This window comes from Tachyglossus aculeatus, chromosome 2, assembly GCF_015852505.1.
Source record: "Tachyglossus aculeatus isolate mTacAcu1 chromosome 2, mTacAcu1.pri, whole genome shotgun sequence".
In the NCBI taxonomy this organism is placed as follows: domain Eukaryota; kingdom Metazoa; phylum Chordata; class Mammalia; order Monotremata; family Tachyglossidae; genus Tachyglossus; species Tachyglossus aculeatus.
This window is the reverse complement of record NC_052067.1, coordinates 66,203,174-66,222,561: the sequence shown is the minus strand read 5'-3', so window position 1 is coordinate 66,222,561 and position 19,388 is coordinate 66,203,174. Positions and strand designations below refer to the sequence as shown.

At 40.1% G+C, this 19,388-nt stretch overlaps 1 protein-coding gene across 1 annotated transcript in view; it reads right to left on the bottom strand.

Moving 5' to 3' along the window:
* Positions 1–19,388, bottom strand: part of SYNE1 (spectrin repeat containing nuclear envelope protein 1) — a 503,300-nt gene that overhangs the window by 358,724 nt on the left and 125,188 nt on the right. Inside the window, exons 10-12 of the mRNA XM_038770126.1 lie at positions 10,478–10,585; positions 6,661–6,798; positions 1,501–1,665 (exon numbers count right to left, since the gene is read on the bottom strand). Coding sequence (XP_038626054.1) covers positions 1,501–1,665; positions 6,661–6,798; positions 10,478–10,585 — 411 coding nt within the window. The remainder of the gene's footprint in view (positions 1–1,500; positions 1,666–6,660; positions 6,799–10,477; positions 10,586–19,388) is intronic.

Below are 19,388 nucleotides of genomic sequence, written 5' to 3'. Positions count from 1 at the left end.
AAACTTCTAAGTGCCTGGACTTGATGCTGTCAGTGTGATACTAACAGGGTATGGATTTTCTGGAAAGAACTTGTACCCACCAAGTTCGCAAGAGTTTACTGAGCACCCAGAGAGCATATAGATTCATACCACCTTCCTGAGATACAACATCAGACCCTGCACTTTTGAGGTATTTGATCTATAAAAGCCAGAAAGCAATATATTTTTTCTCAATTACTCATATCAAGATCTGTGATCTTTGTATAGCCAGACTGCAAGAGAATGTGTTCATCACATTTCATTGATTGATTTGACTAAATCTATTATTATTATTATTTAGGCTTTCTTTGAAGATTCTGAAAGTCCTTCCTTGGGCCCCAGAGTACCACCATTAAAATGAAAGTTTCTCAGATGAATTTGAGTTTTGAAGAAAACCGAAGTTTTAGCCTACCTGTTCATTCTTTACAATTTCAGAACACCACACATCACCTAGCTCTTACCCTGTTTGAAAGAATTCAGTGCTTCTGTCAGGAGCCACCACATCAAAGTAGCATTTTTCCTTGGAACTAAATCTAGTGTTAGGATAAGTCAATTTCTACATGGCAACTGAACATGAGCTCATGCCATGAATGTTGGCATACTCAACACAAAGGTAAAGGTTTCCTGCTTTGCAGTTAATTTTCTGCTGTTCTTCAATCCTGTGAGGATAGTCTAGGGACTGTCTCTATATGTTACCGACTTGTACTTCCCAAGCGCTTAGTACAGTGCTCTGCACACAGTAAGCGCTCAATAAATACGATTGAATGAATGAATGAAAATCACAATAGGACTAACAGAGGGAAGACGCTCCTTTGAAAATAAAGTCAGTCTGCTTCAGAAAGTGGTAGAAAATAAATAATCTAAAAACTAGGCTGATTGTAAAAGAGAGCAAGGAGCAGCATAATTTTGAAAAAGGAGTATCCCCCATCCATGACCCATATATGGACATAGTTTTGTGTCATGATACGTTTTATGGTACTTGCTAAGTGCTTACTATGTGCTAGGCACTGTACTAAGTGCTGGGGTAGAAACAAGGTAATCGGGTTGGACACAGGCCACATCCCGCATCAGCGTGGCTCAGTGGAAGGAGTACGGGCTTTGGAGTCAGAGGTCAGGGGTTCAAATCCCAGCTCCGGCAACTGTCAGCTGTGTGACTTTGGGCAAGTCACTTAACTTCTCTGTGCCTCAGTTACCTCATCTGTAAAATGGGGATTAAAACTGTGAGCCCCCCCGGGACAACCTGATCACCTTGTAACCTCCCCAGCGCTTAGAACAGTGCTTTGCACATAGTAAGCACTGAATAAATACCATTATTATTATTATTAATCCCCATTTTACAGATGAGATAACTGAAGCACAGAGAATTCAAGCGAGTTGCCCAAGGTCACACAGCAGACAAGTAGCAGGGCCAAAATTTGAACTAAGTTTGTTCTGACGCTGCTGGTGAGCTCATTCTTCAACTTGCTGGGTTTATGACTGTACCTTATGCTGTTCGAGCTTCCGATGTATTGCGTTTGCAGTTTCCTCATGGACCTGCTGAATGACTATATCTTCTCGAAGGGCAATTTCTGTCCGATAAAGCCAGGTTCCAATAGTCCCCAATGGCACAGGAAGAGATTTATCAAGCTGTACGTGCCAGTCAAAGAGCTGAAGTGAAAAATTGAAAAGTGTGAGTGGAGCGACATCTAAGATGCATTTTACACGAATATGAAAATAAACACTAAGGTCAATTGATTTTATTTTAAAAGCATGTATAAATATTGAGAGCAAAGAAAGCAATTTAGCAGAAGTTTTTGATCAACAGAACTTAATTCACTCATTCAATCGTATTTATTGAGCGCTTACTGTGTGCACAGCACTGTACTAAGCACTTGGGAAGTACAAGTTGGCAACATATAGAGACGGTCCCTACCCAACAATGGGCTCACAGTCTAGAAGTACATACATACTTACATACACGTACTTAATGAGTATATACTGTATATAGAGCACTGTATTAAAGGAATGGGAGAGTACAGTACAATAGAATTGGTAGACATATTCCCTGCCTACAAGGAGCCTACAGACTAAAGGGGAATATAGACATTAAAATAACTGATCAATCATTTCATCAATTCTATTTACTAAGTGCTTACTGTGGGCATAGCACTGTATTAAGTGCTTGGGAGAGCACAATAGAACAGAGTCGGTAAGCACGTTCCATGTCCATAATGAGCTTATAGTCTAGAGGAGGATAAATGGATTAATACAAATATATAAATTATGGATATATACATAAATGCTGTGGGGCTGAGGAAAGGGTGCATAAGGGTGCAAATCCAAGTTCAAGAGTGACACATAAGAGAGTAGGAGAAGAGGAAATGAGAACATAGTCTGGGAAGGCCTCTTGGAGGAGATGTGCTCTTAATATAGCTTTGAAGGTGGGGAGAGCGATCGTCTGTAGAGTTCAAAGAGAGAGAACAAATCTGGCTAGATGCAGCAAGTGTGTGAGAGGTTGGCCGTAAAATTGACAAGATCAAGGTATGGGGAGTAGGTTGGCATTAGAAGAGAAAAGTTTGTGGGCTGAATTCTAGTAAGAAATCAGGGAGGTAAAGTTGGAAGGGAATAGGTGGTTGAGTGCTTTAACACCTGTGGTAAGAAGGCATTTCTCTCTGATGCAAAAGTGGATGGGCAACTACTGAGGGTCCTTGAAGAAGTGGGTAAACATAGACTGAACAGTTTTGTAGCTAAGTGATCTGAGCAGCAGAGTGACGTATGGACTGAAGTGGAGAGACAGGAAGCAAGAAGCTCAGCAAGGAGGTTGATGTGAAAATCAACACAGGAAAAGGATAAGTGCTTGGATTACTATGGTAGCAGTTTGGATGGAGAGGAACGGGTGGATTTACTTGTTGTCAACCTACAGGATCTGGTAACAAGTTAAATATTTGGGTTGAATAAGAGAGATAAGTCAAGGATAATGCCAAAGTCATGGGCTCGTGAAACAGGTAGAATGGTGGTACTGTCTACAATGATGGGAAATTCACGGGGAGGACAGAATTTCAGTGTGAAGATTAGAAGTTCTGTTTTGGACATGTTAAGTTTGAGGTTTCACCAGCACATCCAAGCACAAGTATCCTGAAGAAGGGAGGAAATAAGACTAAAGAGAAGGAGAGAGATCTGGGCTGGAGATGTAGATTGAGAATCATCTGCATAGAGTTGGTAGTTGAAGTCATGGGAGCAAATATGTCTGTTACATGTACTCTCGCAAGTGCTTACTACAGTGCTCTGCATACAGCTAGCACTCAATATGATTGATTGATTGAATGAATGAGCTCTCCAAGTGGGTGTAGATGGAGAATAGATGGGGACTCAGAACTGAACCTTGAGGTACTCCCACACTTAGGACGTGGGATGCAGCCCATGAAGGAGACTGAGAATGAGTGGCCAGAGAGATAGGACGACAACCAGGAGAGGATAGTGTCAGTGAAGTCAAGATTGCATAACGTTTCCAAGAAAAAGGCACGGTCAACCAAGTCAAAAGCAGTTGAGAAGTCAAGAAGGATTATGATGAGGTAGAGGCCATTGGATTTGGCAAGAAGGAGATCATTGGTGACCTTTGAGAGGGTAGTTTCTGTGGAGAGGAGAGAATAAATTAAGGATATGTACTTAAGTGATGCAGGGCTGAGAGCATGATGATTATCAAGCACTTAAGAGTTCACATCGAAGTGCATAGGTAACAAAGGCCATAGGGAGGATGTGAGACAGAGGTTAGCAGTGACAGAGATGAGATCGTGGAACAGTGATAAAGTTAGTGCTATAGGAGTGAAGTGAGCATGATCAATCAATCAATCGTATTTATTGAGTGCTTACTGTGTGCAGAGCACTGTAGTAAGCGCTTGGGAAGTACAAGTTGGCAACATATAGAGACAGTCCCTACCCAACAGTGGGCTCACAGTTTAAAAGGGGGAGACAGAGAACAAAACCAAACATGCTAACAAAATAAAATAAATAGAATAGATATGTACAAGTAAAATAAATAAATAAATAAATAAATAGAGTAATAAATATGTACAAACATATATACATATATACAGGTGCTGTGGGGAAGGGAAGAAGGTAAGATGGGGGGGATGGAGACGGGGGCGAGGGGGAGAGGAAGGAAGGGGCTCAGTCTGGGAAGGCCTCCTGGAGGAGGTGAGCTCTCAGTAGGGCCTTGAAGGGAGGAAGAGAGCTAGCTTGGCGGATGGGCAGAGGGAGGGCATTCCTGCCCGGGGGATGATGTGGGCCGGGGGTCGATGGCGGGACAGGCAAGAACGAGGCACAGTGAGGAGATTAGTGGCAGAGGAGCAGAGGGTGAGGGGTGGGCTGTAGAAGGAGAGAAGGGAGGTGAGCTAGGAGGGGGCGAGGTGATGGACAGCCTTGAAGCCCAGGGTGAGGAGTTTCTGCCTGATGCGCAGATTGATTGGTAGCCACTGGAGATTTTTGAGGAGGGGAGTAACATGCCCAGAGCATTTCTGGACAAAGACAATCCGGGCAACAACATGAAATATGGACTGAAGTTGGGAGAGACACGAGGATGGGAGATCAGAGAGAAGGCTGATGCAGTAGTCCAGACGGGATAGGATGAGAGCTCAAACGAGCAGGGTAGCTGTTTGGATGGAGAGGAAAGGGCGGATCTTGGCAATGTTGTGGAGCTGAGACTGGTAGGTTTTGGTGACGGCTTGGATGTGAGGGGTGAATGAGAGAGCGGAGTCGAGGATGACACCAAGGTTACAGGCTTGTGAGACGGGAAGGATGGTAGTGCCATCAACAAAGATTGGAAAGTCAGGGAGAGGGCAGGGTTTCGGAGGGAAGACAAGGAGTTCAGTCTTGGACATGTTGAGTTTTAGGTGGTGGGCAGACATCCAGATGGAGATGTCCTGCAGGCAGGAGGAGATGTGAGCCTGGAGGGAGGGGGAGAAAGCAGGGGCAGAGATGTAGATCTGGGTGTCATCAGCGTAGAGATGATAGCTGAAGCCGTGGGAGCGAATGAGGTCACCAAGGGAGTGAGTGTAGATCGAGAACAGAAGGGGACCAAGCACTGAACCTTGGGGAACCCCCACAGTAAGGGGATGGGAGGGGGAGGAGGAGCCTGCAAAAGAGACTGAGAATGAGCGACCGGAGAGATAAGAGGAGAACCAGGAGAGGACGGAGTCTGTGACGCCAAGGTTGGAAAGCGTGTTGAGGAGAAGGGGGTGGTCCATGATGGAATGTGGTAGAAAATCAGAGAGGTAAATTAGGAGGTGGTGAACTGATTGAGTGCTTGAAAGCCAATTGTAAGGAGTTTCTGTTTGATGCAGAGGTAGATAGGCAACTGGAGGCTCTTGAAGAGTGGGGAGATGCAGACTGAATGGTTTCATAGAAAAATAATTCCAGGAAGCAAAGTGAATTACGGAGGAAGAGACAGTGGTAGGAAGGTCACCAATGAGGCAGACGCAATAGTTAGAGATGGATATGATAAGCACTTGGATCAAGGTAATAGCAGTTTAGATGGAAAGAGCATATTTTAGCGATGATGTAAAAGTAGAATCAACAGGATTTCATGACAGATTGAACATGTTGGTTGAATGAGAAAGATGAGACCAGTATAATACTAAGGTTATAGGCTTGTAAGATAGGTAGGATTGTGGTATTGTTTATAGTGATGGAACAGACAGGGAAAGACAGGGTTTGGGTATAAGGAGTTCTGTTTCAAACATGTTTAGTTTGAGGTTTTGGAGAGACATACTTGTGTCCTGAGGGCACAAGGAAATGAGAGATTGCAGAGAAGGAGAGAGGTCAGGGCTATAGGGGTAAACTTGGGGATCATCCATGTAAATCTGATTTATGCCCAAATCTTATGCCTACTTCTTATGCCAAGTAGGGATTAAAGGGATGTTGGGTCTGGAGTCTAATCCACACCTGTCCTATGAGTCAAGTAAGAAGTGGGGAAGGTTTAGTGCTATAATTAGGCATTTTGCCATCTAATACTTACTCCAGAGAATCCTTGATTCCATGGGGCTCTAAACTACTGGGAAGTGCTCCTAGAAGCCCAAAACAACCATTTGTCTTGGGGCTCCTCCAGAATCTGAGGGCTGATCAGATGCTCATGGCTCTGGACTCAAGTAGAGTACCTGGATCAACACTGGTCTAGACTACAATCTTGGATAGAGCCCCTAGGAGCCCCGAGTCCAGAGATGCAGGCAAAGATACTCCCTGAACTTGAGAGTGACTGTTGGAGGAGCATTCCACTCTAGTCCAAGAGTACCAGTACCTAGTATTAACTGTCAGGTGGGATCCTCAATGTCTCCTCATCATCTCCCCCAAATCACTTTCCCCACAATTCAAGGCAAAAAATGTTTTGAGTCCCTTCCCAAGGCACCTTCCAAAAGAAGTTTCATATTTCAACCCCTCAGTGGATTTGTATTTCTGGGAGGTCCTGCCTAAAGGAATAAATAGTTGCTCTCAGCTTTTGATCTTCCTAGTTTAAGTAATTCAACTTTTAAGCACATCCTGATCTATTCTTTTTGATGGTTGCAGTGGGATCTGCTAATGAAATGGCTAGAAAAGTTATAGACATGAAACCCAGAAATAAGAGATGCTGTCAGAACTGTCATTAACAACATGCACATTTGAGGAACTTACTCTTGAGGAAACTCTATCCCACGCTTGCTTCACCATAGCTTGATCAAGAGACAATTTACCATCTTTACGTAACAGCTGTATTGCAAGTTCAGTCTGTTTCCTCTTCATTTCGTACTGGACTCTAAAGTGTTTAAATGCCTAAGAAAAGGAAAAACAGCAACCACAGAGCAATGAGTCAAAAGCATGGATAGCAAGGGAAACTGATCGATTCATAAATTTGCACTGAGAAGGAGAATCAGTGTTTTGTTAATGAAAGCAGTTCTAGAGCTTCGTTATTATAATCTTATTTGCTGTTTAAGTGGTTTGAGATTTTGGACCCAATACTTTATAGCTAAAGCAGCAAATGTAAGGATGAGGAGGTGCATAGCAGATAGCAATACTTAAAATGCTGACTGATTTTACAATCACGGTGAAAAAATGTATTGGCATCATTTCTAATAACAGTATTTAATACACCACCATGTGGCAGTATATCCTTTGTTTATGTGAGATTTAGTAGAGTCTTGGAAAGGCTTTTTTTTTCGTCGATGTTCAAGCTTTCTCCAGATGCAGAACAGATGCAGTAAATTAAGTTTGTATAAGCCATTTTAATGCTGAAGCTGCAATAGCCGTTAGTGTTTATGTGTGTGATCATTTCACACTGTACTGGGAGTGTCCTATAATACAATACACTACCAACATTACTCTAAGTCTGAAGCTACCAAAATGTTCTCTTTTGGCCTAAACCACACTGAGGAAAAGTATCTTTAATAACTCTGACATTTGTTTTTATATCAACTGAGGACTAAGCATTTGGCAAGGAAAAAAATTCTCCTGAATACTGGATGGTGATGCTGCATAAAATCTACCCTTCTTTTCTTTCCAAGCATACTCAACCTCAAAAACTGCATAAAAATGAATCTTTAAAAACGTGTGGGTGCAAGAAGCGTTTAGTACAGTGCTCTGCACACAGTAAGCGCTCAATACGATTGATGATGATGATGATGAAGTGAAATAGGGAAAATTGTGAGAAATTTAGGAAAGTGTAGGAAAAATGAGGAATGTGCAGGAGTGGTGGGTGGGAAGAATCTTGCAGGATGCAGACTGGACACACCCATGCCCATGTTCTGGCCCAAACCTGGACTGATCTCTTTCTCCTCCCAGCAACACTGCAGGAATGAGAAGCCCCACAAGAGTGCCTGGCTTTCCAACATTTAAAACATGGTAAAGCTGAATCCACAGCAAGGAGGAGGCTGGGCAATAACTTCAAGTACTGTGGATGCTCTTTTTGAAATTTTTTTTACCTTTCATTGTGCATGCATTTACTTTACTCTATGTACCTATCATTCTCACATTGATTGTGAGCCAAATGTAGGCCAAGAGGATGCCTTAATTTATTTCTTTATAGTTCCCATTAGTGAGAAATGATTAATGCTAATAAATGTTTTTGGTGGTATTAATGATAATAATAATAATAATAATAATAAAAATTGTTATTCTCCAACAGCCCATCATATGTTTTACACAACAGTAAATTTCAAAATGCTTCTCTTTATAGCATGTTATTTCCTTAACTACTTAAAAGAAAAATGTTTTCCAAGTTAGATGTATCAGTTAAACTCCTTGTGGGCTGGGAACGCATCTACCAATTATGTTATATTATACTCTCCCAAGTGCTTAGTAGTAGTAATAATAATAATAATTAATTACGGTACTTGTTAAGCATTTACTATGTGCCAAGCACTGTTCTAAGTACTGGAATTGAGACAAGTTAATTAGGTCAGACACAGTCCCTGTCCCACATGGGGCTCCCACTATTGTCCCCATTCTACACATGAGGTAACTGAGGCCCAGAGAAGTTAAGTGACTTGTCCAAGATCACACAGCAAACATGTGGCAGAGCCAGGATTAGAACCCAGGTCCTTCTGACTCCCATGCTCTTATCCACTAAGTATATTTAATGCTCTGTACAAGTCCTCAATAACTACAATTGATTGAACAAGTGGCTTCCAATAGCATTTGTGTAATCAAGTCTGCTAGAAGCACACTTATACTACTCCAATAGTGATTTATTCCTTTACCTCCATTTTGCTTCTGCTCAATTTGTTGATGCATTCATCCATCACGTCAAACATGCATCTTACTCCTAAATTCAACACTGCAATCTAATACTCATATAATTCAAACAAAAGCAGAGTGTCTTAGTGGATAGAGCATGGTCCTGGAACTCAGAAGGATGTGGGTTCTAATTCTGGCTCCACCACATGTCTGCTGTGTGACCTTGGGCAAGTCACATTATTTCTCTGGTCTCAGTTCCCTCATCTGTAAAATGAGGATTAAGACTGTGAGCCCCAACTGGGAAAGGGACTGTGTCCAACCTGATTAACTTGTATCTATGCCAGTGCTTAGAACAGTGCTTGGCATATAGTAAGCACTTAACAAGTACCATTATTATTACTACATCAATGATAACACTGTGTGACAGCAACAAAATACTGGGCTTCATTAGAAAGGCAAAATGGGGCTGGGATTGAAATTTTCTAAATCATGAATGATGAGGACATGATGAATTTGAAATTGTTGTTCATCAATCCTGCGATACCACGATTAAGGACCCTCAATGAAGCATAAAGGTAATAGGTACCAAACGAATGAAACACCCAGTTTCATAAAGTTGTCAATAAAAATAAGAATTTGTTTTGATAACACATAATGTCAGTAAATTTACATACTGCTCGGATAAACCATAGTCCAAAATTAGTATTCCAAAATAGTTTAATTAGATCCCACATTTAGGGATCTTTGATATTAGAAAGCTAGATTCAGATATGTTTCTTGGCCACAGGGGTCACAATCAATAGTGGGAGAATGACAGACATACAGAGGGAGGATAACAGAGCAAGCAAAACAAAAACAACAACAGTAAAAATAATCAATCAATGGTATTAACTTGTATCTATTCCAGCACTTACGACAGTGCTTGACACTTAGTGAGCACTTAAACACCAGAATAATAGTCATTTATTGAATATTTACTATATTCAGAGCCCTGCACTAAGAGCTTGGGGGAGTTCAGTACAGTAGTTTTTATACAAAGAGCGAACACTTTACAGGGGAGACAGACATTAAAATAAATTACAGATAGGGAAAATGACAGAGTGGAGGGATAGCTACATAATAATAATTATTATTATGTCATTTGTTAAGTACTTACTATGTACCAGGCACTGTACTAAGCACTGGTGTAGATACAAGATAGTCATGTTGGACAGAGTCCATGTCCCACATGGGGCTCACAGTCTTAATTCCCATTTTACAGATGAGAGAACTGAGGCACAGAGAAGTAAAATGACCTGCCCAAGATCACACAGCAGATAAGTGGCAGAGCCAGAATGGAACCCAAGTCCTTCTGAATCCCAGGCCCAGGCAGTATAGAGACCCACTACACCACACTGCTGGAGGTGGGATGAATATCAAAGTGCTTCAGAGATACAGACCCAAGTGCAAAGATGATGCAGAAGAGAAGGTGAATATGGTTGGAAAATGAAGGGGATTTAGAAGGGGATTTGCTTTCAGCAGGACTAAACACCAGTTTATAATAACCACTTAATAAATGCTTACAGAATCTAGTTCTCGGCCTCCTCTGTGCTCTGGACACTTGTTGTCCACAAGTCTGGAAGCCCATTTTTGGAATCATAAACATCCTCTAAACTGTAAACTCCTTGTGGGCAGGGAACTGTCTACCAACTCTGACAACTGTACTCTCCCAAGCACTTAGTACAGTGCGCTGGACACAGTAAGCGTTCAATAAATACGACTGGCTGCTTGCAGTAATTACCTGGTATCTGTCCCGGAAACTTGCTTCAACCATCTGTGCCCTTGTCAAGTCTCTTTCAAACTGTTCCACCCAGACCTTCAGATCCCTCAGCATCAGTCGGTCTTCCCTCTGGAAAACAGAAAAACATCTGATAATTATCAACAAAATCAAATGGAATCCATGTTCTCATTTCTTTTGGGTTTTTTTTTTAAGTGATGTGTAACCCAACAAAATGCATTACTGATAGTAGCTCTGTTCCACCTGTTTCTTAATGGCTTGTAAGTTTCCAGGTTCAGTCCTGTGCTGCATATAGTGAATTGCTGGAAAAGAATAAAATGTTGGTAGGGAAATTATTCCATACTGGAAAGAGGAATTTGTTTTGTTTTGTTTTAAGAAGAATGGGTTTGTGGACCAGTGGAAGATCCCTCAGTGGAATAATTCTGTTCCTTGGAGAGGTCATGAGTGTTGGGTATATCATATTGAGGGTGAGTGGTTTTCTAGGTTGAATAATCTCCGTACTTCTCCCCAGTCCTTAAATATTGTACCTCACATATTGTAGCACTTAATAAATTGCATTTCTACTACTACTTTATTTAATCAAAGAGATGTCTGTAAGCTCAATGTGGGCAAGGAAAGTGTCTGCCAACTATGATATATTGTACACTCCCAAACACTTATTACAGTGCTCTGCACACAGTAAGTGCCCAATAAATATGACTAACTGATAAGCCTCTATTGTATAATATTACCATATATATTTTCAACACTCAAAAATGTCTGTCTTCAAATTCTGATATGTTGTTGAGTCAATGTTTATGAAGTAAATCAGCCAATAACCCCAGTCCTAGGTACAAAATTAGACTCAAGAGTCTTGGCTAAAGGCATTTCACTAAAAGCATTAGCTTGGGAAAAAAAGTAACTTTCAAACCTTGGTCTAATTCTCCTCTTGATACTGTTCTGGGTCATCCTCATTTATGGAAAATAATAATTATAATAGTATTTGTTAAGCATTTACTGTGTGTGATTACTGTACTAATCGCTAGGGTAGATACAAGATAATCACGTCCCATATAGGGCTCATTGTCTATGAAGGAGGAATAACAGTTATCAATCTCCATTTTGAAGCACAGAAAATTTAAGGCAGGATTAGAAACCAGGTCCTCTGATTCCCAGCCCTCTGCTCTTTCCACTAGGCTATGATGCTTCCCAGAATACTAATACAGAAAGATTGTTGTTTCAAATAGCTATCTTGTTAATCTGAGTATTATCATAACTGATTTCCAGTGTTTAATAAATACTCCTACAACATTAACCCCACAGTTGAAGAGAATTCTACCATTAAAAGCCCCTTCCTTGAGGCTCAGAAGCATGCACTCTCATTATTTGGAAGAGCGAAGGGGTATTCCAAGGTGGTAAAGAAAAAAATCTATTACAGAAAAATAATCTTATGTAGAGTTACAAGAAATTCTTAAAATGTGCTTTTGAAATGGGACAAAAGTGGTCCATTTCTCCCACAAATATGAGATCACGTTGCGCGATTAGACACAGGGACACACTAAGCAGCTTTACATGTTCGCTGTCACTGATAGGGGGAAACAAATATCACACTCTTCTCCATAAGTGTCACTTCAGCAGTGCCCTACTGTGATGGCTTCGGTTCCCTCCCCTTCACAGAGAAATTTTCCAGCAGAGCAGGGGAGGGTGGCTGTGATGACTGCCCTCAGCTGGAAGCTGATGTGCCAGAGGTCCTGGCCAAGAGAGAAAGCCTCAAACGAAAGCCCCCCTTCCCCATCCCCCCAGTACCTGTATATATGTATATATGTTTGTACGTATTTATTACTCTATTTATTTGTACATATTTATTCTATTTATTTTATTTTGTTAATATGTCTTGTTTTGCTGTCAGTCTCCCCCTTCTAGACTGTGAGCCCGCTGTTGGGTAGGGACCATCTCTATATGTTGCCAACTTGTACTTCCCAAGCACTTAGTACAGTGCTCTGCACACAGTAAGTGCTCAATAAATACGATTGAATGAATGAATAGAACATTAGCTTAGCAAAGCATTTCTCAGACTGAGTCTGCATGACCGGCCTGATTTCTTCTGCTCAAACTGGCATTCTCCTAGAAAACGAGGTGTGAAAATCGATCAGAGAGGTGGAGGCTCACTGCAGCTAATCTCCTCTCCTTATCTAGAAGAGCATATAGCTAGTTCAGTTTCTTTTATCACCAAGAATAATGCTTTCATAATAGCTTTAAATTCATACTTTTTCTCCTTTACATGCTTACCACCAATTATGTCCTTGCTCTTCTTCCTGTTCCCTCTATTTAAATAAGTATATACACAGTTTACGCATGTATCCTCCAATAGATCATACGGTCTTTGGAGGCAGAGACTGTGCCTTTTGTTTCTGTTGTCTTTACCAAACTCTGCATAAGTACTATTAATTGATCGATTAATTCATGGATCTCAGAACATTTTACCAGAATGATCTCATTCATCCTGGTAACATTTTTTCTGAGGCAAGGAGGTTGGAGATCATATGCTACTTGGTGCACATACTTTTGCACAAGGGGAAACTAAGTGATAAATTAAGTGTGCCAAATGGCATCCAAATCAATCAATAACATGTATTGAGCACCTACACTGTGTAAGGCACTGTACCAAATGCAATAAGTACAAGAGTGCAATTGTGGCTCATTGGAAAAGAGCAAGGGCTTTGGAGTCAGAGGTCATGGGTTCAAATCCTGGCTCCGCCAATTGTCAGCTGTGTGACCTTGGGCAAGCCACTTAACTTCTCTGTGTCTCAGTTACCTCATCTGTCAAATGGGGATTAAGACTGTGAGCCCCTCCATGGGACAACCTGATCACCTTGTAACCTCCCCAGTTCTTGGAACAGTGCTTTGAACATAGTAAGCACTTAATAAATGCTATTATTATTATTATTATTACAATAAGATTAGTAGATTAGTGCCTTGCCTTCAAAGATCTTACATTTCATCTTGGGAGAAAGACACTAAAGTAAACTGCAAATAGCTGGGACCCAAATACCTGAACAAAATTTTATCATATTTATTGAGTGTTTATTGGGTGCAGAACACTATAGTAAGCGCTTGGGAGAGTACATTATCAGAGTTTGTAGACACATTCCTTGCTTATGGTCTAATGGGGGACACAGACAATAATATAAATAAATTATGGATCTGTATTTAAGTGCTATGGGGCTGAGGGAGGGGTGAATGAAGGGTGGAAATCCAAGTGCTAGAGACTACTAGAAACCAATGACTCTCTAATTGCAAACAATTCCGATATATTCAGAACACCTCATACACACAGTACATTGAATATTTTGCACACCTACAAGTACAGCACATATATTCTCATTTGTAGGGCATAAAATGAAATTTCATTCAACCCAAAATACAAAGAAAATTCAATAGATTTCATTGCAGAGAAGATATTTTGGAAGTCAAATTCTTAAATGATCTTAGAATCGGATCCATAAGGATTATAGATTCATAAAAAGGAAAAGCTAAGGAAAATAAAGACATACAAGTACAATTCTTAAAACACAGCACAAGCAAACACATCACAAAGTGAGTACACTTCAGAGTTTAGATCGTCGATTTCCTAAAAAAGCATCTTAGATTCCACCTAATACAAACACTCTATATTTTTATTGTTCTATTTCATTTCCAAGTAATTACATTCATACTAAACAATTAAAATATTAAAACAAATCCTAGCAGAATTCTTATAAATTTGCTATGGAATAACGGAAAAAGAACATTAAGCTGTTTCAACTGAATGCTATTATCTATAGAGCTAATATATTTTATATTGCAAAGGAGCACAGAAAAAGAAAGGGACAGCATAAAGTAAATTTAGTGCAAATGGTATATTCCTTTCAAAAGCAATCACAAGCAGTACAAAATTACTACCAAGCTGTTGAATTCGGGAGATGTGGTAGGAGGACAACTATTCCAGAGACTTAACCCTTAGTTTAGGAACAGAAATGGCAAAAGTTGGGATTGCTGGAAATGGGTCCTAGCAATGAAAAAAGAATGGATAGGAAAAAAGCAAACAAAATCAAGCCAACCAGAAATAGTAACATAACTGAGATAAGAAAAAAATACCATGTGACCTAGTCATCTACAAAAAGATAAGCAACCTTCTGAAAGGAAATCATCTATGTTCTATTCAGAAAATTTGTTAAATATTTAAAAGTTCATTTCCAATAATGTAGGCTGGTTTTCTGATAAAAAACACAATTTATCTTGAATAATCATGCATAGCTGCACAATTTATAAGCCTATCTTGCAAAGAAGAAGGTTTAAAACACCTCTCTTATTTTAGACTTCCAACTTAGGAACCCTGTAGGTAGATAACTATAGAAGTTACTTGCATTTGAGAAGGTGAAATTTTCATTTTTCACATTATGCGTATGGTGGAAGCTCAATCCCTTGTCTAACTGCAAAACATAACAAGATTTCTCTAGAAGAGACATAAACCTCTGGAAGAAGAAGTTTATCAGACAGCTTTCCTGACTGGAGAAATACAACTCTGAAGCACCTTCAAGTGTGGAGATGCCAACATTAACAGGAATACAAAAATCACGTTTGTGAAATAATAAACTGATACATTTAATCAACTGATCAATCAATAGTATATACTGAGTGCTTAGTGTGTGCATAGCAATGAACCAAGTTTTGGGGGAAGTGCAATACAATACAGTCGGTAGCCACGTTCCCTATCTCCAAGGAGCTTAGGGTCTAGAGAGGGAGATAGACATTAAAATAAATTTCAGTTAAGGGAAATGATAGGGTATTATCATTCCCAATCATCCTAGAGGGGGTGATGGTGGAGTGATTATCAAGAGCTTAAAACATACAAATCCAAGTGCAAAGGCAATGCCGATGAAGAAGGAGTAGGGGAACTGAGGGCTTAGTTGGTTAAGGCCTCTTATGGGAGATGTGATTATAATAATGCTTTGGAGGTGGAAAGAGTTGTGGTTTTTCAGACATAGGGAGGGAGTTTCAGGCCAGAGGGAGGACATGGGCAAGGGGTCAGAGGCGGAGTTGATGAGATCGAGGTATAGGTTGGGGTTAGAGGAGCAAAGTGAGCAGGCTGGGTTGCAGTGGGAAATCAGTAAGGAAAAATAGTTGGGGAGAGCTCACTGAGTACCTTCGAGCCAATGGTACAGATTTTGTTTGATGTGGAAGTGAATGGGCAACCACTGGAGGATTTTGAGGAGTGTGAAAACTTGAACTAAATGGTTTTTTTTTTTTTTTTTAATGATCCAGGCAGCAGAGTGAAGTATGACTGGACTCGGGAGAGACAGGAGGCAGGGAAGTCATCAAGGAAGCTGAGTAAAGGCAGGACGTAAGTGCTTTGATTAGTGTGGTAGCAGTTTGGATGGAGAAAGGTGAATTTTAGCAATGTTGTGAAGGTAGAACCAATAGAATCTGGTGACAGACTGAATAAGTGGGTTGAAAGAGAGAGTGAGAGATGAATCAATGAGTCAATTGAGAAGCAACGTGGCCTAATGGATAGAGCATGGGTCTGGGATTCAGAAGGACCTAGGTTCTAATCCCAGCTCTGCCACTTGTCTGCTCTGTGATCTTGGGCAACTCACTTCACTTCTCTGTGCCTCAGTAACCTCATCTGCGAAACGGGGATTTAGACTGTGAGCCCCACATGGAATACGGATTGTGTCCAACCCAATTTGCTTGTTGACTGAGGTCAACTGGCAGATAAATGGAGGAGCAAGGATTAGAGTCCAGTTCTTCTGACACTCAGGCCTGTGCTCTTTCCACTACACCACAAATGAATAGAACACTAGTGGGAGAAGGAATGGGTGACAAGGAATTTTTTTGCACTTGGAAAAATAGATCCTGAACTCTCCTTGTGAACTGAATCTGGCTGTGGCAAGTGGATTCTAACAGATCCAGTGTGCTACACAACTAGGTCTTACAATTTTTCAAAGGTTTTCTTTTTTTCCTTCCCCTCTCCAATCTCTAAGCAGATGTTTCATCAGCAACTTAACCAAAATATAACAAAATTGAGTGACATCTTCCCTTGTAAATATTCTCTCCTCCACCTAACTTTCTCATCCCATGTGAAAATACTACCATTTTCCCTATTTTTCAAGTATGTGACTTTGGCATTATCTTCAAGTCCTTCCTCTCTTCCAACTCCCATATTCCATATGTTGTCAAATCTTGCCAGTTCTTCTTCTACATTTTCAGAATCAGCCCTATTCTCTACATCCAAGAGGCCACTATGATAAACAGACACATTCCAAGCACTTACCATGTGCTCAATTATGCACCTGGCCTCCTCACTGACCTCCCTCCCTCCAGTCTTCCCCCTCTCTAGTCCATACTACACCTGCTTCCCAGATCATTCTTCTAAACCACTGTTCTGCTCCTAATTTCCCATCTCAAACATTTCCCATAGTTGCCTATTTCCTTCTGTATCACGCAGAAACTCCTGACTATTGGCTTTATGGCACTCAACCTGCTCTTTTCCCACTACTTAACCATTCTTTTCTCACTACACCCTAAGTTGCAAGCTCCTCTCCTCTCAAGCTAATTTACTCACTGTGTCCTTATGTCACTTCTCCTGTCCCCAACTTCTTGTCCACACCTTTCTCCCTGCCACTGACAGGGACATTCAATAGACCAGTCCTCATTCCAACCTCAAAGGCCTCCTCCATTCAAATCTCCTCTAGGAGGTTGTCCTTAATCTGGACTCCCCTTATTGTCCACATAGCAATTCTGCATCATTTTATCACTAGGTATTCACATTTCTCCCTTATGTACATATCTATATACTCAATTAACTCCTCATACCTGACTTTTTTCCAAGCATATATCACCCCCACTATGTTGTAAGCTCTTTAAAGGCAGAAATAATGTCTAATAATTCTATTTTATTCTCCCAAGCACTCAGTATAGTGCTCTGCGTGCTCAATAAATGCTACTAACTGATTAAAAGTAATAGATTTACTGTGCACAAAATCTATAAGGCAGAAAATATTGATTAAAAAGTAATGCAAACACCAGCAAATTGACTGAAGAATCTCAATGAATATTCTTCAGTAGCAGCTCTGGCCTCCCCTAGATAAAAACATGTTTCTTTTCTGGTTCCAATGAAAGAGCCAGAGTCAGAATCTCCTAGGAAAGATAACATCTGCATTGCGGAATAAGTTATACCTTGGGATGTGTAATCCCTCTTTCAATTCTCTAGAGTGTCATTTAGTAAATTATTGCTCAAGAGAATTAACTAATCCACATCCTTAAGTGCTTTTCATTTGCACCAGAGTACTGAGATAATCTTGGAAGGTTTTAATTTTACGGAAATCACAATCCCTGAAATTCAGAAGGAGGAACAAAAAGAGATTCCATTTAAAAGAACATAAGGAATTTTGTGCCAAATAATCTTGATTCTTTTATATGTTTATATGTGTTTGTGGTAGCGTATTCGTATGTGCAGCAGTTCAGTATGCATAGTACTTTTATAAACAATATAGCAAATGTATAGAGCCACTAAATGCCAAAATATAATGAAGTTGACATTTGTGACAATACAGTCACATGACATAAAATACCAACAACCATCAACATCTGGAAATGAAGAAGCTTTCTGTGACTCCAATCAATAAAATTCAGTTTTCTTCCTTATCTCTTTCTCTCATTTTTAAGAGAAGTGTTAGAATTCTGGGATAGAAGTTGGGTAACATTTCTCTGAAGGCAGAAAAGAAATAGAAGTTGGGTGCTTCCTGCTCCAGTTTTAATGTCAGAGTTAATTATAAGCATTAACTATGCAACAACAATTTATATGGGATAAAGCATGTTTCAAGAAATAGAAATGTGCCCAATTCTTTTCTAGTCTTAATAATTTTTAATAATGGCATGAGGGCCACTAGAATTTTCATGTGACTTCAGAACCAAGGAATCAATTAGTCTGCCTGAGTTTCAGTAAGAAAAAAATTGGCCTAAAAAAAGCTGAGTTTCCCTATGAATGCATGACAAGAAATGGAGTACACATTTTCATTCTTTTCAGATGCACAGAAACAGAATCCATAGCTCCTTTTACAGTAAATCTATCATTTAACAAAAATTTCACTAAGGTTTACAAAATAAATAATGTTGACTCATATACTCTTGTAAAGAATCATGGTATAAGAGGAAAACAGGCTGAAAGATCATCAAGTCTGATTACCCCACTCAAACAATCTCACTGCTAAGTTATTTTAGTGTTCCAAGACAAAAGGAGATACATGTTTAGCCACTGATTCACTCAGTCTATTTAACTATATGATTTGAAGCACTTGTTCCTTGTCCTAATAAAATGAACAAACCCCGATTTGAAACCATTAAAATTTTTTTTGTAGACATGTGGCAATTAACACAAGAAGCAGCATGGCATAATGGAAAGAGCCCAGGCTTGAGAGTCAAAGGTCATGGGTTCTAATTCCAGCTCTGCCACTGACCAGCTGCGTGACTTTGGGTAAGTCACTTGACATCTCTGTGCCTCAGTTACCTCATCTGTAAAATGGGGATTAAGACTGTGAGCCCCATATGGGACAACTTGATTACCTTGTACCTACCCCAGCGCTTAGAACAGTGCTCGGCATATAGTAAATGCTTAACAAATGCCATCATTATTATTAACACATCACATAACATTACCACTTATCACAGTTTCCCAAGTACATGCTTTCTTAGTCTGAACCTTTCAAACTCTTGCAGAATGATGTGATTTCTAGTTTTCACATTATTCTTTGATTTCTTTGCATCACATTCAAAGAATATCTAAAACATTTTTGAAGTAAGGTGTTCCAAACTGCACACAAAATTCCACCAGCAATAATGGGGGATGAACCTGGCTTCCTTTAAATTTCATAACCATAAAGCAAATACGTGCAAA